This window comes from Lepidochelys olivacea, assembly GCF_965140295.1.
Source record: "Lepidochelys olivacea isolate rLepOli2 genome assembly, chromosome: 28".
Taxonomy (NCBI): Eukaryota; Metazoa; Chordata; order Testudines; family Cheloniidae; genus Lepidochelys; species Lepidochelys olivacea.
Window position 1 is genome coordinate 6,656,604 of NC_140438.1, and position 18,274 is coordinate 6,674,877.

General features: G+C 47.1%; 1 protein-coding gene and 1 pseudogene across 5 annotated transcripts in view; both read right to left on the minus strand.

Moving 5' to 3' along the window:
- Window positions 1-2,790: 2,790 nt before the first annotated feature.
- Window positions 2,791-9,661, minus strand: LOC311514144 (dynein light chain 1, cytoplasmic pseudogene; annotated as a pseudogene). Its single transcript has one exon. The product of its transcript is annotated as a dynein light chain 1, cytoplasmic pseudogene (transcript).
- A 2,661-nt stretch (window positions 9,662-12,322) lies between these two features.
- LOC311514100 (uncharacterized protein) overlaps window positions 12,323-18,274 on the minus strand; it is a 46,047-nt gene continuing 40,095 nt past the window's right edge. For all 4 annotated transcript variants that reach the window (XM_084616462.1, XM_084616459.1, XM_084616461.1 and 1 more), the window contains one exon: window positions 12,323-13,576. In XM_084616462.1, the coding sequence (XP_084472588.1) occupies window positions 12,324-13,576 (1,253 nt within the window). In that variant the 3' untranslated portion in view covers window position 12,323. The remainder of the gene's footprint in view (window positions 13,577-18,274) is intronic.

An 18,274-nucleotide genomic window follows, 5' to 3' on the forward strand; every position in this document is an offset into this window, starting at 1 on the left:
CTCTTAATACAGGAGTGTAAAAAATAGAGTAAGGTTGTTTAAACATCATTTATTTTGCTTCTTCATTTACTGTGCTCACAATGGAGCATCCTGACATTGATACTTCTGCCCAAGTGACCTGTGGGTTGGATTCATTTTAGTGGGACATGGGAAGGATAATTTAAATTCTTAATATCCTGAGGGTTCGCCTTCAATATACTTGTATGCTGGTGTAATTTATCATCATTACAGTTCTATTTTATTTATTACAATAGCACAAGTCACCGTAGCGAGTCTATGCTGACATAACTTGAGTTAACATAGGCTTGTACTGTAGATATGGCCTTCGGTCTACGAAAGGTTTGGGAGAGGTAACAGGAAAAGGATGAGGGGAGACCAAGTTTCATTCAGGTGTTTAGCTCCAGCTTTTGTGGCACCCTAAAAACTCAGGATCAAAGAGACACATAAGAACAAAATATCCTGTATTAATTACAATTTCTTGACTTCAGGGTGTATAACTCAGGTGTTTAGAATTGTTATGGTTTGCAAGCCCTCTTGGGGTTGTAGATGTGTGTTATGTTTTGAAGGCCAAAACTATAAAGGGGTTCAACAAAGAATTAGATCAACTCCTCAGGATAGATGCATCAGCTATGAGCCGATAGAATCAGGGATGCACCCCCATGCTCCGGGTGTCCCTAAACCTCTCGACTGCCAGGACGGTTCACGCAGTGATTGCCTGTTGTGTTCATTCCCTCAGAAGCACCTGCTGCTGGCCCCGGCCCGAGGACACGGTACTGTACTAGACGGAGTATTCGTCTGACCCACTGCAGCCGTTCTAATGTTCAGCAAAAGTGAAAACAGATTTTTGCCTTGGAGACGGATGTGACGTGAGAGATATACTGCCTTTATGGGATACGTGTGAATCCAGTTCTACACACAAGCAATGGCCAGCGGAAAAACACTAAGGGCTGGATTAAGAGGCAGTTGCAAAAGGCAATCACCGTTGGTGGATTGAATTAAAAAAAGGTTTTGAGACCAGCCGAGAAACTCAGTCAGGCTGAAGTCAGATGATCCAGCAGAATAAACTTCTGCTCTAAAAAGAAGAAAAAGTTAGAATTAAAAATGCCAAATTAGAAATCTCAGTAAAAACCATCGCAAGCGCAATGCTAGAAACGCAGATGCCATTGCTGGAAATAGCAAGTCCTTTACTGCTGCCTATTTTCAAGGAGGACTTGTTGGTAAACTATAAATGAAATAGCAGAATGACATGCATCTGCGCAGTAACAAAGCTAAATGATGAAGTGATAAGAGTATTTCAGGGAATCCCGGGAGCAGAGAAGACAAATTTTGTGAACGGCTACGAGACTTTATGCAGTCGGACACGCTGACAAGGGGTTCTGTGTTTCTGTAAAGTATTTCACGGAATCAAGTCTCCTACGGCATCTCAGTAGGTAACATCGGACAGAGAGGCGCTGCAGTGACTGGGCATTGGGATGCCTGTGCCTTTAAGAACCCAGCCCTGGGAAGCCCACCCTGAGAGATGCTGCCTGTGGGAGGGGAAATAAAAAAGCCCCTCTGCCCCCTTCCCCCCCATTTTTGCAAACACTGGGGTCTCAGTCCACCAAGGTAACTGTTACCCCTCTGCCCCTCTCTGTGCTGGGGTTTTGCCCTCTGTCACCGTCTGGCAGCTCCTCCCCGCCCCATGCCGGATTTTGCCCCTCAGCCCCTATCCTAGCCCTGCCTCCAGTTGCTTGACCCACCTTACGAGTCAATTTTCACCCCCTCCTCAGATCCTGGCCACCCCCCTCCGCTGATTTCCCCCCTTGCCCCTTTTTAACCCCTGTATATAGTCCGCAGACTCTGATTCCAAGTCAGGGCAGGGTGAAGGGAAGTGACTTCAGCAGATGTTACTGTGCTCAGCGCACCCTCAGTACCAAATTCCTACAGGGGGCAGTTTCTCACACGACACCTGAGGCCACGTGCGGGCAGTGGCTCCATCACTGTCTGGGCCCCGCCCAGGCACGTTCCCCACCCGGGACCAGATCCAAAGGGGCTGCGAGACCTGCTGCTCCCGGAGCCTTTGTGCGGAGTCTCTGTCCTGCCCGCCCAGTGCTGGCCCTGGGGTCTCTCTGGCCCCTGGTGCCTGCAGCTCCCGGCCAGGGGCGGCAGAGCCTGGGACTGGGTCCAGCTGGAGAAAGTCCCCACCCCAGATGGGCACAGAAAGTGCTTCAGTGAAAGCCTGTCCCTGGACCAGCCCCACGGGGGCCGCAGGAGCAGCCTGGAGCTCAGCCCGGGCTCCCAGCTCACACTGGAGCCAGCGGCACCGGTAGTGTCTTGTACCGTACAGAGCCCCGCCTCCGGGATCTGCCCCACGACTCTTTTCCTGCCCTCGTTCCTACCAGCCCCCCACTCCCCGGGCCCCTTCCTGGCTCCTTCAAGCCCAACCCAGGCTGCAGCTGCTGCATGCATTGGGCCAGGGGCTTTCTGACGTGGGAAGTAGCCCCATCTCTGCTCCTCCTCCTGCCTCTGTGTGTCCCAGAGCCGCTGCAGGGACTGACCCACAACCAGGCTCTCGCTCCTATTAGCACTCACAGGGGCCAATCCAGCTACGGGAGTGTGAGCGCCCCTAGGAGCAGGGAAGTGACCAAGTCTCCCTGCCAGAGGGCAGGGGGAGGGAGACCCAAAGGGGATAAGGAGAAATAAGTGGGGAAAGAAGTGCCCAGCTCTTTTCTGCTGCATCACCCCTGAGTAGATTGCTCCTGAGCTCTGGAGTTACAGCCCCTGTTGCTTATTGAAAGAAATGACTCAATATCCCGCTTACATGCTTTATTAACATGAACAAATAAATCCAAGAGCACCCATCACTAAGGCTAAATGACTATGGACACCACTCAGCTAAGGGTTAAACAATACAGTGATAAAGTTCAGGTCAAATCAGTAAATCAGTGAGTTAACGAGGATATTGCATTGGAATCAAGCCATCAATTTAATCAAATCATCAGATTAATACAGCAGAAAATCAACCCTTATAAATCCTAAAAGAGCAACCCAAGAAGGCAGGTGCATACTTAGTAATGCCAAAACCCCAATCAGAGACTTTTACCCAGGCAATGCAACCCAGATTTAGCCAGCTGAATATTTCAATACCAAAACTAAATTATTGCTTATATTTAGCCTACAACCTCAAAGCTAATTACAGTTTTCTACTTAGATTTCACTATTGTGTAGCTAATTCTTCAACTCGCCCTCTCGCCTCAGAGAGCGCTGAAGGGTAACTGCTATTGTGTGTTCACACTGTCAGCTACCTGCACAATAGCGTGTTCACACTTGTGGCACTTGCAGAGGTGTTCAGAGCGGTGCACTCTGGGCAGCTATTGCACTGAGCATCGCTTCCTTTTCTGCCGCTAAGAGTTGTGGGAAGGCAGAGGGGGTAGCGGGGCATCCTGGGTCCTGTTCCAATGCCCCATGATGCATTGCTTCGCATCACAGTAATCCCTGTGCTTCCATCTGCATTTGGTACCATCTTTCAACGGTTTGTGTACTGCACACCCTGCCTCTTTCAGGCTGCAGGAATGGATCCCGCACTGTTGACCAAGATGATGCTCACTCTCACTAACACGTCACGAGTGGCAGTAGTGTTATTCCTTAAACTACAAAGGCAAGAGGAGTTCGACATTGATCTCTCCACTCAAATAGCTACACATGAGATTGCTTGCGGCATTCATGGAGGTACTGACCACAGTGGAACGCCGCTTTTCAGCTCGGCAAACAAGCACTTAGTGGTGGGATGATGAGCAGTGGGTGCAGAGCTTTTGGATGAGGAAAGCCACCTTCATGGGACTGTGTGATGAGCTCACCCCAGCTCTGGAGCACAAGTACAAGAGAACGAGAGCTGCCCTGTCATTGAAGAAGAGCATGGCAGTTGTACACTGGAAGCTGGCTACTCCAGACTGCGAGCAGTCGCTAACCAGTTTGGCGTGGGAAAGTCGACCACTGGACACGTGTTGATGGAAGTGTGCAGCGCCATTAATTGCATCATGCTCTGAAAGACACTGACCCTGGGCAACATGCATGACATTGTGGATGTCTTTGCACAAATGGGCTTCCCTAACTGCGGAGGGGCGATAGATGGCACGCATATTCCAATTCTGGCACCAGACCACCTAGCCACCGAGTACATTGTTAGGAAGGGGTATTTCTCTATGGTTCTCCAGGTGCTTGTGGATCACCGTGGGCATTTCACAGAATCATAGATTTTCAGGGTTGGAAGGGACCTTTGGAGGTCATCTAGTCCAACCCCCTGCTCAAAGCAGGACCAACCCCAACTAAATCATCCCAGCCAGGGCTTTGTCAAGCCGGGCCTTAAAAACTTCTAAAGAAGGAGATTCCACCACCTCCCTAGGTAACGCATTCCAGTGTTTCACCACCCTCCTACTGAAAAAGTTTTTCCTAATATTCAACCTAAACCTCCCCCACGGCAACTTGAGACCATTACTCCTTGTTCTGTCATCTGCTACCACTGAGAACAGTCTAGATCCATCCTCTTTGGAACCCCCTTTCAGGTAGTTGAAGGCAGCTATCAAATCCCCCCTCATTCTTCTCTTCCGCAGACTAAACAATCCCAGTTCCCTCAGCCTCTCCTCATAACTCATGTGTTCCAGTCCCCTAATCCTTTTTGTTGCCCTCCGCTGGACTCTTTCCAATTTTTCCACATCCTTCTTGTAGTGTGGGGCCCAAAACTGGATACAGTACTCCAGATGAGGCCTCACCAATGTTGAATAGAGGGGAATGATCACGTCCCTCGATCTGCTGGCAATGCCCCTACTTATACATCCCAAAATGCCATTGGCCTTCTTGGTAACAAGGGCACACTGTAGACTCATATCCAGCTTCTCGTCCACTGTAACCCCTAGGTCCTTTTCTGCCGCACTGCTGCCGAGCCATTCGGTCCCTAGTCTGTAGCGGTGGATTGGATTCTTCCATCCTAAGTGCAGGACTCTGCACTTGTCCTTGTTGAACCTCATCAGATTTCTTTTGGCCCAATCCTCTAATTTGTCTAGGGCCCTCTGTATCCTATCCCTACCCTCCAGCGTATCTACCTCTCCTCCCAGTTTAGTGTCATCTGCAAACTTGCTGAGGGTGCAGTCCACGCCATCCTCCAGATCATTAAGGATCCTCCAGACATTAAGTAAGGCTGGTCCAGAAAGGTGCATGCATCTTTTGGAACACTGGCCTGTTCAGGAAGCTGCAAGAAGGGACTTTCTTCCGGTATCAGAAGATCACTGTAGGGGAAGTCGAAATTGCCATTGTGATCCTGGGAAACCCCACCTACCCCTTAATGCTGTGGCTTATGAAGCCATACATGGGACACCTTGACAACAGCAAGGAATTGTTCAACAGGCTGAGCAAGTGCAGAATGACTGGTGAGTGTGCTTTCGGCTGTTTAAAGGCCCTCTGGTGCTGCCTATACGGGAGGCGGGACCTGGCTGATGACAATATTCCTATGCTTATAGCCACATGCTGTACGCACCATAATATTTGTGAAGGGAAGGGTGAAAGCTTCACTCAGAGCTGGACCGCTGAGGCTCAGTGCCTGGAGGCTGAATTTGAACAGCCAGAGACCAGGGCTATTAGAGGGGCACAACATGGGCCCAAAAGAATCAGGGATGGCTTGAGGCAGCAATTTGAAGCTGAAAGCCACTAACATTTGTTGCTATGCACGGGTGTGCAATGCTTGGAGGTGACTGTGATTGGTGCAGACGATGCACTATGAAGGCTTAAGAAAATTGCCTGTTGCTTTGCAGGGCTCTATTTCCTTTTAATTAATGGAATAAAGGTTGCTTTCAAAGCACAACTATTCTTTTATTAAAAAACAACAACCGGAGGAGAGAGACAAACAACCAACAACAAAAATCAGGACTGTGAGGAGTGGGGGAAGGGAGGGTCCCATGAGGAAGAGGGGTCCTGGGACCGTTAAAGATTTGTGTATGTCCAGGTATCATATGCAACCTTATCCTTTGAAGTACAGTGAAGTGGGCACTGTACTTCAGCAGGAATAAACTGAAGAGGGACGCGTGTTGAGTGCACTGGGTACTGGGCACCCGCAGGGCTGGACTGTCATGGGGAAGGAGTGGAATGCAGCGGGTACAGATTGTAGCCAGGAGGTTGATAAGAGTGTGTTGGCATTGTCGGGGCGGAGGGGTGGGTCGCGCATGGGAAAGAGTTTTGCCACAGTGGCTGCAGGGGAGAACAGGAGCAGAGCTGCTCAGTTTTCAGTGCTAGTAGCACTTGGAGAGTGTCCGCTTGATACTCCATAAAGATTAAGAGCTGCTCCATGGCTTCATTCTGGCGCACCCCGTTCTCCTTTCGGTCCCTTTTCTCGCTGTTCAGCCACTCCTTCAACTCTTGTTTTTCGGCTGCGGAGTGCATCATGACGTCATGCAGAAAGTTCTCTTTAGTTCTTCAGGGCTGCTTTCTAAATTGGTGTAGCTGTTCAGCTGGTGATAAGAAGGAGGCTGGGCTCCCAGCATCTTATCTGTGAAGCCAAAATGCAACATTTTACAGAAGCAGTATTGTTTGCAACACACAGATGACTGATTCAGTGATTTAAAAACACAGCCACTAGTCACATACTTATCACTAACTGGATGACCCCAAGCAAGCACACACGAGCCACAAGACCCCCAAAATGGCTCAGTCCACTCTCAACTGGCACACAAGTCACAGAAGTATTCACAGTAGGCTTCATAGTGGAGATGAGGTCACAACTGAGTATCGCGTCCAACTCTTTGTAATACCAGCAGCTCATGAGTGCATCACTGGAGTGGTGGTTTGCCTCCTGCTCTTGTGGTAGGCATTTCACAGCTCCCTCACTTTGGCCTGCAGTGTGCCCCGGTCATGGTCTCTTTCTCTGATGCATTGTGAAATCTGTCCATAGGTATCATAATTCCTATGGCTGGAGCGCAGCTGGGACTGGACAGCCTCCTCTCCCCGAATGCCGATGAGGTTCAGCAGCTCATCATTGCTCCAAGCTGGGGACAGCCTGGGGCGTGGAGCAGGCCTGGTCACCTGGAAAGATGCGCTGAGACCACTGCATGCGTCACCAAGCAAACGGAAGGGGACTTTCAAATTTCCCAAGGAATTTCAGGGGTGGGGTTCTCAGTTGGTCATTTGATGGCGGTGCAGTAGAGTTCAAACCAATGACCAGAGAGGCAAGAACAGGGATTGTGGGACCCCTCCCAGAGGCCAATAGCAGCGCTGTAGCCCCGGTGCAGAAAGCTCTACGCCTCTCGTCGGGGTGGCTTTTTTACAGTGCTGCAACTGCGCAGTTTCTGTGCACTAAGTGGCTTGGCGGTGTGTACACCTCAGAAGTTACAACACAGAAAGCTCCTTTCCTGTGCAGAAACTAGCCAGTGTATACAAGGCCATAGATAGCTTACATAAGAATGCAAGACTGGTCATACTGGGTCAGACCAATGGTCCATCTAGACAAGTGTGCAGCCTAAGAGTGAATAGTGCCAGATGCTTCAGTGGGAATGAAAAGAACAGGCTTGTTGACCTACAAGGTGAAGGTCTGTCACCCTTACCTTTAACATTATTGTGGTCAATTCCTACTTATCCTATCTTACCAGTCCTTCCCCCCAGGTTACTGGGCAAATCAGGTGTGAACCACTGCTTTGATACAGATGTGTTCCAATCCTGCTGAATTGAGGCAGACTTTGGGCCAATGTCAGTTTGTAAAAGGCCTGCTTCACCCAGCAGGTTTCTCAAAGTATCTGTTGCTCTGAACCGTATGTACTGTGGATGTGAACCCCAAAGATATCAACAATGAAAGAAACACAAGGCCAGTTCTGAGGAGGTTTCCAAAGCCAGGCCTGAGGGTTAAACAGCTGTGCTCAAAAGGAAAAGAGCCTCAACACCTATAAAAAGAACTGGTTGGAAAAACAAAACAAAACTTAAATGAAAAAAATGAAACCAAACCAAAAAGCAATCCAGAAAAGCTACCATCACATATCCATCACTGTCAAGGTTCCTTCCCCACTCTGAACTCTAGGGTACAGATGTGGGGACCTGCATGAAAGACCCCCTAAACTTATTCTTACCAGCTTAGGTTAAAAACTTCCCCAAGGTACAAACTTTGCCTTGTCCTTGAACCCTATGCTGCCACCACCAAGCGCGTTAAACAAAGAATAGGGAAAGAGCCCACTTGGAGACATCTTCCCCCAAAATATCCCCCCAAGCCCTGCACCCCCTTTCCTGGGGAAGGCTTGATAAAAGTCCTCACCAATTTGTACAGGTGAACACAGACCCAAATGCTTGGATCTTAAGAACAATGAAAAATCAATCAGGTTCTTAAAAGAAGAATTTTAATTAAAGAAAAGGTAAAAGAATCACCTCTGTAAAATCAGGATAGTAAATACCTTACAGGGTAATCCGATTCAAAACATAGTGTTACAGGGTCGGGCCAGATTCCTATAGGAGAGTAATTTTTTTTTTTTTTTTGCTATTTTTTATAGCCACAATGTAAACAAACTGGTACAGTCCATTACCAGCACAACAAAAGGCTTGAAGAGCAAGGTGTGTTCCCTGGGGAAGGCTTAAGATTTCAGTCTCTATTTAGAATTAGTGTGCAGTCCTGGAACCCGATGCAAGTTTGGATAGCACAGACTGTGCTCTAACCAGATTTGAAGGGGAGAATAGCAACTTGAAAATAGATGAAGTGCTTAGACTCGTGAGTCACATAGCTGCCAAAGTTCCTTCCCACAATGCAGTGCCAAGTGGGGTTGTAGTTCTTGTCAAACTCCTTCTTTATATGAGCTGCAATATCCTTCTCGATGTTCTATTTCTCCAGGGCCTAAGTGGCACACTCCACTGAATCTTGCTGCATCTCTTCAGACATATCCGCATTCTTGATCACAGCCTTTTGATCACACATGGTTACCGTGTGCTGGGCGGCTCCGAGCGCGGAGGGAAGGGATGGGGCGCGCGGGCAGGCAGCTTCTCAACCAGCGCTCGCTCGGCCAGCTCTAATAGAAGGCAGATGTATTAGCCCCAGGCTAAGTAGGTCCCTTTTCCCTGGGTAAGGTAACAGAGAAGGGTCCAGAACAATCAGGAACCTTCTGGAGATAATTAAGACAGGATGATTAGAACACCTGCCGCCAATCAAGAAGCTGCTAGAATCAATTAAGGCAAGCTATTCAGGGCACCTGGGTTTTAAAAAGGCGCTCACTTCAGTTTCTGGTGTGCGTGTGAGGAGCTGGGAGCAAGAGGCACTAGGAGCTGAGAGTGAGAACGTGGACTGTTGGAGGACTGAGGAGTACAAGCATTGTCAGACACCAGGAGGAAGGTCCTATGGTGAGGATAAAGAAGGTGTTGGGAGGAGGCCATGGGGAAGTAGCCCAGGGATTTGTAGCTGTCGCACAGCTGTTCCAGGAGGCACTCTAGACAGCTGCATTCCACAGGGCCCTGGGCTGGAACACGGAGTAGAGGGCAGGCCCGGGTTCCCCCCAAATCCTCCCAACTCCTGGTCAGACACAGGAGGAGTCGACCTGGACTGTGAATTCAGAAAAACGGCCAAGCTGAGGGCTGCCATGAAGCTCCAAGGCGAGCAAATCCGTCAATAAGCACAAGACCCACCAAGGTAGAGCTGGAACTTTGTCACAATAGAAAATCACTCTAGGTAAAACCTTAAGTTACAAAAAGATACAAAAACAGGAATAAGAAAAGGAGTACTTGTGGCACCTCAGAGACTAACCAATTTATTTGAGCATAAGCTTTCGTGAGCTACAGCTCACTTCATCGGATGCATACTGTGGTGTAGCTCACGAAAGCTTATGCTCAAATAAATTGGTTAGTCTTTAAGGTGCCACAAGTCCTCCTTTTCTTTTTGCGAATACAGTCTAACACAGCTGTTACTTTAAAAACAGGAATATACATTCCATCCACCACAGCTTATTTTACCAGCCATTAAAGAAAAGGAAATCTAACACATTTCTATCTAGATTATTTACTAATTTAAGGAGTTATGAGGCTGCATTCCTGATATGTTCCCAGCAAAAGCATCACACAGACAGACAAACCCTTTGTTCCCCCCCTCCAGATTTGAAAGTATCTTGTCTCCCCACTGGTCGTTGTGGTCAGGTGCCAGCGAGGTTATCTTAGCTTCTTAACCCTTTACAAGTGAAAGGGTTTTGCGTCTGGCCAGAAGGGATTTTATAGCACTGTATAGAGTCAGCAGTGTGCCCTTGTTTCCAAGAAGACTAATGGCATATTGGGCTGCATTAGTAGGAGCACTGCCAGCAGACCGAGGGAATTGATTGTTCCCATCTATTCGGCACTGGTGAAGCCACATCGAGAGTACTGCGTCCAGTTTTGGGTCCCCCACTACAGAAAGGATGTGGACAAATTGGAGAGAATCCAGCAGAGGGCAACAAAAATGATCAGGGGGCTGGGGCACCTGACTTACGAGGAGTGGCTGAGGGAACTGGGTTTATTTAGTCTGCAGAAGAGTGAGGGGGGATCTGATAGCAGCCTTCAACTACCTGAAAGGGTGTTCCAGAGAGGACGGTGCTTGGATGTTCTTGTTCTGTCATATGCCACCACTGAGGACCAATGGTCTCAAGTTGCAGTTGGGGAGGTTTAAGTTGGATATTAGCAAACACTATTTCACTAGGAGGGTGGTGAAGCACTGGAATGGGTTCCCTAGGGAGGTGGTGAAATCGCCATCCTGAGAGGTTTTTAAGGCCCAGCTTGACAAAGCCCTGGCTGGGATGATTTAGTTGGTGTTGGTCCTGCTTTAAGCAGGGGGTTAGACTAGATGACCTCTTGAGGTCTCTTCCAACCCTAATCTTCTAGGATTCTAAGAGTCTCTCTAAGCTTCATGAAACTTTGGATCCAAACGGTAAAAGACAGTTGTGCCCAGTTTAATCATGGCATCCTTTAGGAGTGTGATCAGTGCCACTTAACTAGGGAGCAGTGTTCTAAAAATAGTTTTCCTGGGCCACAGGTCACCATAGCGTCCATCTCTGGGGTGAAAATCAATCACTAGTATGTGCAATTTCTACCTGAGTTCTTGTCATATCTTTGACCTTCCTTGGAGTAATTTTACACTTCCCTGGAGTAGAATTCTTCACCTAGCATACAACATATCAGTAGCGATAGTGAGGTATAACTCCCCCAAATATGCCCTTTTATTTCTTTAATCTGGTGGCACAGATTTAAATTAGGGACTAAATTCAGGTGCTGCTTAGAATCCCTGTAAGACACCAAATGTCAGGTATCTATTAACAATAGGTGTCTTTCTGCAGCTCTATCACATTCAACATGGATTTCATTTTCTACACATTTGCAGGATCTCCCAGGGGTGAGCTGAACAGAAATGTCACTTCCATTTTTCCCATCTCTACCTAGATAGGGATTGCATTTCCCAAATAATAGGCAACATGCACCTGATTAGGAAGGAGATATCTTCAGGAGCGACCTCCTTCAGAGCCTGGACAGAACTGCTTTGGGAGCCAAATGCATGGGTATTTTGCCTAGTTACAAGTCATTTACTAAGGAATCCTCTTCCCAGCCCTTTAGACAAAATATTGACCTAACCAATTCAACAGCAGGAGGACTGGGATGGTGATGGGGAATAAGGGAATCCCTCCACCTTAACCTATGTTCTTCTGTTGTTACAGAGCACGAAATGACATTTTTCCTTTTCCCTGCCCTTTGTTATAGTCCAATATATTTTAAGTGAGGAAAATGGTAGTAAAGATATCTGCTGTCCAGCACAACCTGAAGTAATATCAGAGCAACTGGGAATGAAACAATTTGTTCCCCAAGGGGGAACTTGATGTCTAACAATTGCTTTGAAATGGGGGAACAATATAACCGTGATGCTCAGGGTTTGTTTAGACTAGGAAAAGTGATGGAGTTTAGGTCAGGTCAAGGGGAAAGTTAATGCCAAACACTGCACCTGGGCTGCCTCTGCTCTACCACTATAATTGTCTTTTCACACCAAGATCACTCACTTGAGCAGCCAATGCCATGTACAGCCCTAGTGGATGTAAGGCACGGGTACTTTGTTGCCTCAGTGTAGCTTGTGGGGATCAAACCTCTCTCTCCCACCTGGAGATGATGAACATTCCTGGCTGGAGGAACACACACACACACCTATGATTCAGAAGGAAAGGAGCTGACAGAAAAGATCACAGGACCGACCCCAAAGAAGGGTGAGCTGAAAAGGCAGAAGCAGGCCACTCATCTGGTGAAACTGAGAAACCATGGTGAAGATGGTGCAAAGATCACTATGTGGGAATTAGCAAATGTGATTAAAAAAAAAAAATCTTTAGCCAGCCCTAGTCAAGGCATTTATTACAATTCTCTCTCATATGGATTTTCTGATGTTTAATAAGGTTTGAGCTCCGACTGAAGCATTTCCCACACTCAGAGCATCCGTAAGGTTTCTGCCTTGTGTGGATTCTCCGATGTCTGATTACATGTGAGCTCGCATTGAAGCGTTTCCCACACTCAGAGCATCCATAAGGTTTCTCACCCGTGTGGATTCTCCAATGAGTGACAAGGGAAGAGCTTCTATTGAAGCTCTTCCCGCACTCAGAGCACATGAATGGTCTCTGTCCACTGTGGAGTTTCTGATGTGTGAGAAGGTCAGAGGTCCCATTGAAGCTTTTCCCACACTCAGAGCAGGTGTAGGGCATCTCTCCTGTGTGGATTCTCTGATGTGTGGTCAGGGCAGATCTCTGATTGAAGCGTTTCCCGCACTCAGAGCACACATAAGGTTTCTCACCCGTGTGGATTCTCTGATGTGTGCTAAGGGATGAGCTATCACTGAAGCGTTTCCCGCACTCAGAGCACGTGTAGGGTTTCTCTCCTGTGTGGATTCTACGATGTATGATAAGGTGTGAGCTCTGATTGAAGCTTTTCCCGCACTCAGAGCACACATAAGGTTTCTCACCCGTGTGGATTCTCTGATGTGTGATCAGGGATGAGCTATCATTGAAGCGTTTCCCGCACTCAGAGCACGTGTAGGGTCTCTCCCCTGTGTGGATTCGCTGATGTCGGATAAGGGTTGAGCTCCGATAGAAGCGTTTCCCGCACTCAGAGCAGGAGTAGGGCATATCTCCTGTGTGGATTCTCTGATGTGTGAGGAGGGAAGAGCTGTGACTGAAGCTTTTCCCACACTCAGAGCATGTGTAGGGCATCTCTCCTGTGTGGATTTGCTGATGGCTGATGAGGCTGGAGCTCCTATTGAAGCTTTTCCCGCACTCAGAGCACATGAATGGTCTCTCTCCACTGTGGAGTTTCTGATGTGTGAGAAGGTCAGAGGTCCCATTGAAGCTTTTCCCACACTCATGGCATGTGTAGCGTGTCTCTTCCAAGTTGATTCTCTCATGTGTAATAAGGTCTGTGTGGCTACTGAAGTTTTCCTCTGGCCTCTGCTGAGTCTCACAGGCTTTTGCTTTTTCTGGGAGTGCACAACTCCTGGAACCATTCCCTTTGGATCCTTCTGATAACGTTCCATGTGGTTCTACTTCCTCAGCATATTCCTGCTGGGGTGTCTCCTCCTCATTCTCACTCACCATCTTGTCACCTGATGGGGGACAGAGAGAATTGAGAGATAGGTCACTCCCTGCACTGGAATGAAAGGAAATCTCAGAGAGAGGAATGGAAAAAGGGATGAACAAGCCAAAATGCATGCGGAAGAGATCAAACCTATCAGGAGCTGATTTTCCCCAAACCCTTCCTCAGAGGAGAGAAAAGATGTGATCAGTTCTGGGTCCACATCTCCCCAGAATTCTAAGGGGAAAGCAAGACTGGGGAGGGACCTGCTGCCAGTTGTCAGTCAGGATAGGTGAGAAGCCATGAGTGACATCTGCCGGGAACAATCCTGAACTTGGAAAGCTCACAAGGTCTTTGTAGGGCACATGTTAACGGAGTTCCACCCCCACCTTGCTTAGAGCAGCCAGGAGGCATCAGAGAGTAGAAAGACAGACATTTGTGCCTCCCAACTGACAGACGGAGGCAGGGTCTTCACATCTATCACATACCTACTAGCCAGAGCTTGATATAGCCCCATCTCCTATCTCTGGGCCCTGCTGGTGGCTCCCTAGTAGGAATCCCAACACTCTCCAAATAAAATATATGGAAGAAAGGGGAAGTCAAGAGTAAAGAATATAAGTTAGAAGATCAGAACTGTAGAAAACTGGTAAGGAAAGCTATCCGAAATCAATGACCAAGCAATGAAAATAAGAAGGAAGTTTTACATGTACATTAAGTACAAAATTAATCCCAACAGTGGTAGTGGTAAATTACTAGAGGGAAATGGCAGAATTATCAAAAATAATGCAGAAGAGGTAAAAGTGTTCAATAAATATTTCTCTCCTGGATTTGGAGAAAAACAGATGATGTACTCATATCATAAGATCTTGATGATGACACTCTTTCCATTCCATCAATAACTCACAAGGCTGTTAAACAGCAGCTATTAAAGTTAGACAAGTTTAAATCACCGAGTCCAGATAACTTGTATCCAAGAGTCTGACATAGATACTGGGCAAGAGAATGTAGCAGCCGACACTGGATTTCATTAATAAAGAATTAAAGGAGAGTAATATAATTAGTACTCACGAACAAAGGTTTAGACACAATAGATCCTATCAAACTAACTTATTGGATGAGAACAAAAGTTTGGTTGCAACTAATAGTATTGCTGTAACGTACTCCCTTGTGTAAGGCATATGACTTGGTTCAGCACAATATTTTGACTAGAAAACTAGAAAGATACAAAATAAACACAGCATCCATTAAAAACTGTGATTGTAAATGGGGAACCATGGTTGAGTGGATTTCTTTCTAGGGGGTTCCCACAAGGATTGGTTCTTGGCTCTGTGCTATTTAACATTCTTATTCATGACCTGGAAGAAAAGATAAAATCATCACTGATAAAGTCTGCAGCTGCCACAAAGATTGGGGGTGGTGGTAACTAATGAAGTCTCAGTAGATTCAGGCTCCAGGACTGGAATCTGGAAGTTTTCCCAGCCCTGGCTGGGGGATTATTTCCTGTTCCATAAAGAAGGGATGTTCCATTCCCAACTCCTCTGCCTTGAATTAGGCCCTGCCTGACACTACACCCACATTCAGCACAGTGGTACGATTATAAAATGATTAGGACATCATGATGATGCATTTTGTGCAAGATGGGTCACATGCAGTGTCTTTGGAAAAGTTATAATTTGCTGAATGTGATTATCCTATTTGTGTGCATGGATCATGTTTGTATCTGACTTTACGGACCACATGACATTGAACTGCATTTTGGTCCCAGTAGTTTTCCCACACACTGGACTAGGAACAAAGTTTGGGAAAAAAGGGTTTCCATCTTATGGAAAAGCAACATAAGGTGGGGTGTGACATCATCTCTTGGCCTCTTCCCCACACAAGAGAACTCTGGGAAACACCTGAGGAACAAAGACTGAACTGGGAGAAGTGCTGGTCCCAAGGTCAAGGGATTTCTAGCTTGTGTATGGAAATTTGATGGACTGCTTGTATCATCAGTCAGGGTGAGAAACTGCTCATTCAAATTCTATCCATCATCTATCTTAGGCTATGTTTGAGTTTTTGGTTATTTTCTAAGTAATCTGCTTTGATTTGTTTACTATCACATATAATCACTTAAAACCTATCTATCTTTCTGTAGTTAATACACTTCTTTTATGCTTTATCTTAACCAGCGTATTTTGAGAGAAGTGTCTGGGGAAAATCTCAGCTTGGTTAGCACAAGCTTGTTGTGCATACCTTTCCCATAGCGAGGCCAAGGCGAACTATATTAATGAGCTTACATTATACAGATCCCTGTGCACGATAAGATGGTATAATTCTGGATTTATACTATAGCAGGTGTGCAAGGCTGGGGAGCTGGGAAGTTGGCTGATGTCTTCTATCTGTGAGAAGAGCCAGCCCAGCTTGAGTGTTAAAGGGCACAGTGGTTCCCAGAAGCCGCCAAGACTGCACCCCGGAGCCGACGACCCATCACACCCTAGATTACACAAGTCTCAGCAAGTTTGTCACATCCTGTGCCCTCCCTTTCTCCACCCTAGATATTTCCTGCCTCCCACCACCTCTAGCAGCTCCCACCCTCCTATGCATTTACTGCTCCTCTCCCTCCAAGCAGAACCCACCACCAGCTCCCTGATAATCCCTTATCTGAGCCAGCTCCATTGCAGCCATTTCCTTCCCCCTGGGAGGACGGGATGATCTGGAGTGAAACCTGGATGTTATTCTGTAGCCTGCCAGGGTGAGAAGGGCAATGTGACAGAATTAAACAGGGGTTTTGTCCATTCCACAAGACAATTCCCCCCAGGATTTGTCCCTGCTAATGGACATTCTAGGTTCTGCCACACTGAGAAGCACAGAGTGACCTTATTCCAGTACAAGACTAGCCCCCTCCCACAAGGGTTTAACCCTCTGAGACATGGTGAAATCCTCGCAGTAACAGAGTCTCTCTTACACTTATCAAGTTTGTGAGCATTACCAAGGTGGGAGGGGTTGCAAGTGTTTTGGAGGATTGGATTAAAATTCAAATTGATCTGGACAAACCGGAGATATGGTCTGAAGTCAATAGGATGAAATTCAATAAGGACAAATGCAAAGTATTCCACTTAGGAAGGAACAATCAGTTGCACACATTCAAAATGGGAAATGACTACCTAGGAAAGGGTACTGAGGAAAGGAATCTGAGGATCATAGTGGATCAAAAGCTAAATATGAGTTAACAGTGTAACACTGTTCCAAAAAAAAGCAAACAACATTCTGGAATGTATTAGCAGGAGTATTGTAAGCAAGACACGTGAAGTAATCCTTCCTCTCTACTCTGCACTGATTACGCCTCAACTGGAGTACTCTGTCCAGTTCTGGGGTGCCACATTTCAGGAAAGATGCAGAGAAATTGGAGAAAGCGCAGAGAAGAGCAAGAAAAATGATTAACGGTCTAGAAAACATGACCCATGGGGGCAGATTGAAAAAATTGGGGGTTTTTTAGTCTGTAGAAGACAAGACTGAGAAGGGGCATTATCACAGTTTTGAAGTACATAAAAGCTTGTTAGAAGGAGGAAGGAGAAAAATTGTTCTTAACTTCTGCAGATAGGACAAGAAGCAATCGGCTTAAATTGCAGAAAGGGCGGTTTAGGTTGGACATTAGGAAAAACTTCCTAACTGTCAGAGTGGTTAAGCACCGAAAAAAAACTCCTACAGAAGGAACTGATGTGTATGCTGCTTGGACTCTGAGGGGCAAAGTTTCTAGGCATAAGCAAGAGATCCCCAGCTCCTTAGCCTGGGTTAGTCCTAAAGAATATGTAGAGCTTGCTTATTAGAGAAGCTTCTATTACCTTTTGAAATTTAAGACTGTAACACGTCTGCATCTGCTTTAACCTGCTTTAACTTTGTAAACAACTCTCATTTCCTTTTAAATAAATCTTAATACAGGTTATTACAGGACTGGCTACAAGCGTTGTCTTTGTTGTGAGGTCTAAGATTCAGTTGACCTAAGGAAGTGACCGGCAGTAACCTGAACACTGCTGTGATTCATGGCGTAAGACAGTGGTTCTCAACCACGGGTCTGGGGCCCGCTGTGGGGCAGTGAGCAAGTTTCAGGGGGGCTGCCACGCAAGGCCAGCATTAGACTCGCTGATGCCCAGGGCAGAAAGCTAAAATCCCAGCGCATGGGGCTGAAGTCCAGGGCCCTGAGCCCCACCACCTGGGGCTGAAGCCAAAGCCTAAGCAATGTAGCTTTGTGGGGGCCCCTGTGGCATAGGGCCCCAGGCAGTTGTCCTGCTTGCTACCCCCTAACGCCAGCCCTTGCTTTTGTATGTGGAAAACCAGTTACTGTGGCCCACGTCGGCTGGGGAGTTTTTATACCATGTTGGGGGGGGCCTCAGAAAGAAGGAGGTTGAGAACCCCTGGCGTAAGGGTGTGATGATGCTGCCTGTGGGAGCCAGCTGAAGTCCCGCAATTAGGGTGAACAGCAAACAGAACGGGGCAGACAAACCTCAAAAGCTGGTGGATATTCCAATACTTAGATAGACCAAGCCAGCACATGACAGCTTCCATAGTACCTCCCTGGTTACTCAGAAGTTCAAACAACATAGTTCCCTTAAAGTATCCAGCCTCAGGCCTCCATCCAGACACACGTGTCAAACATATGATGATGATTACTGAAAATCTTATTTCATCATATCAAAGAAAAGGTTCTTCCAACCCCAAAGGATCAGCCCCATATCCAGGTGCAATGATA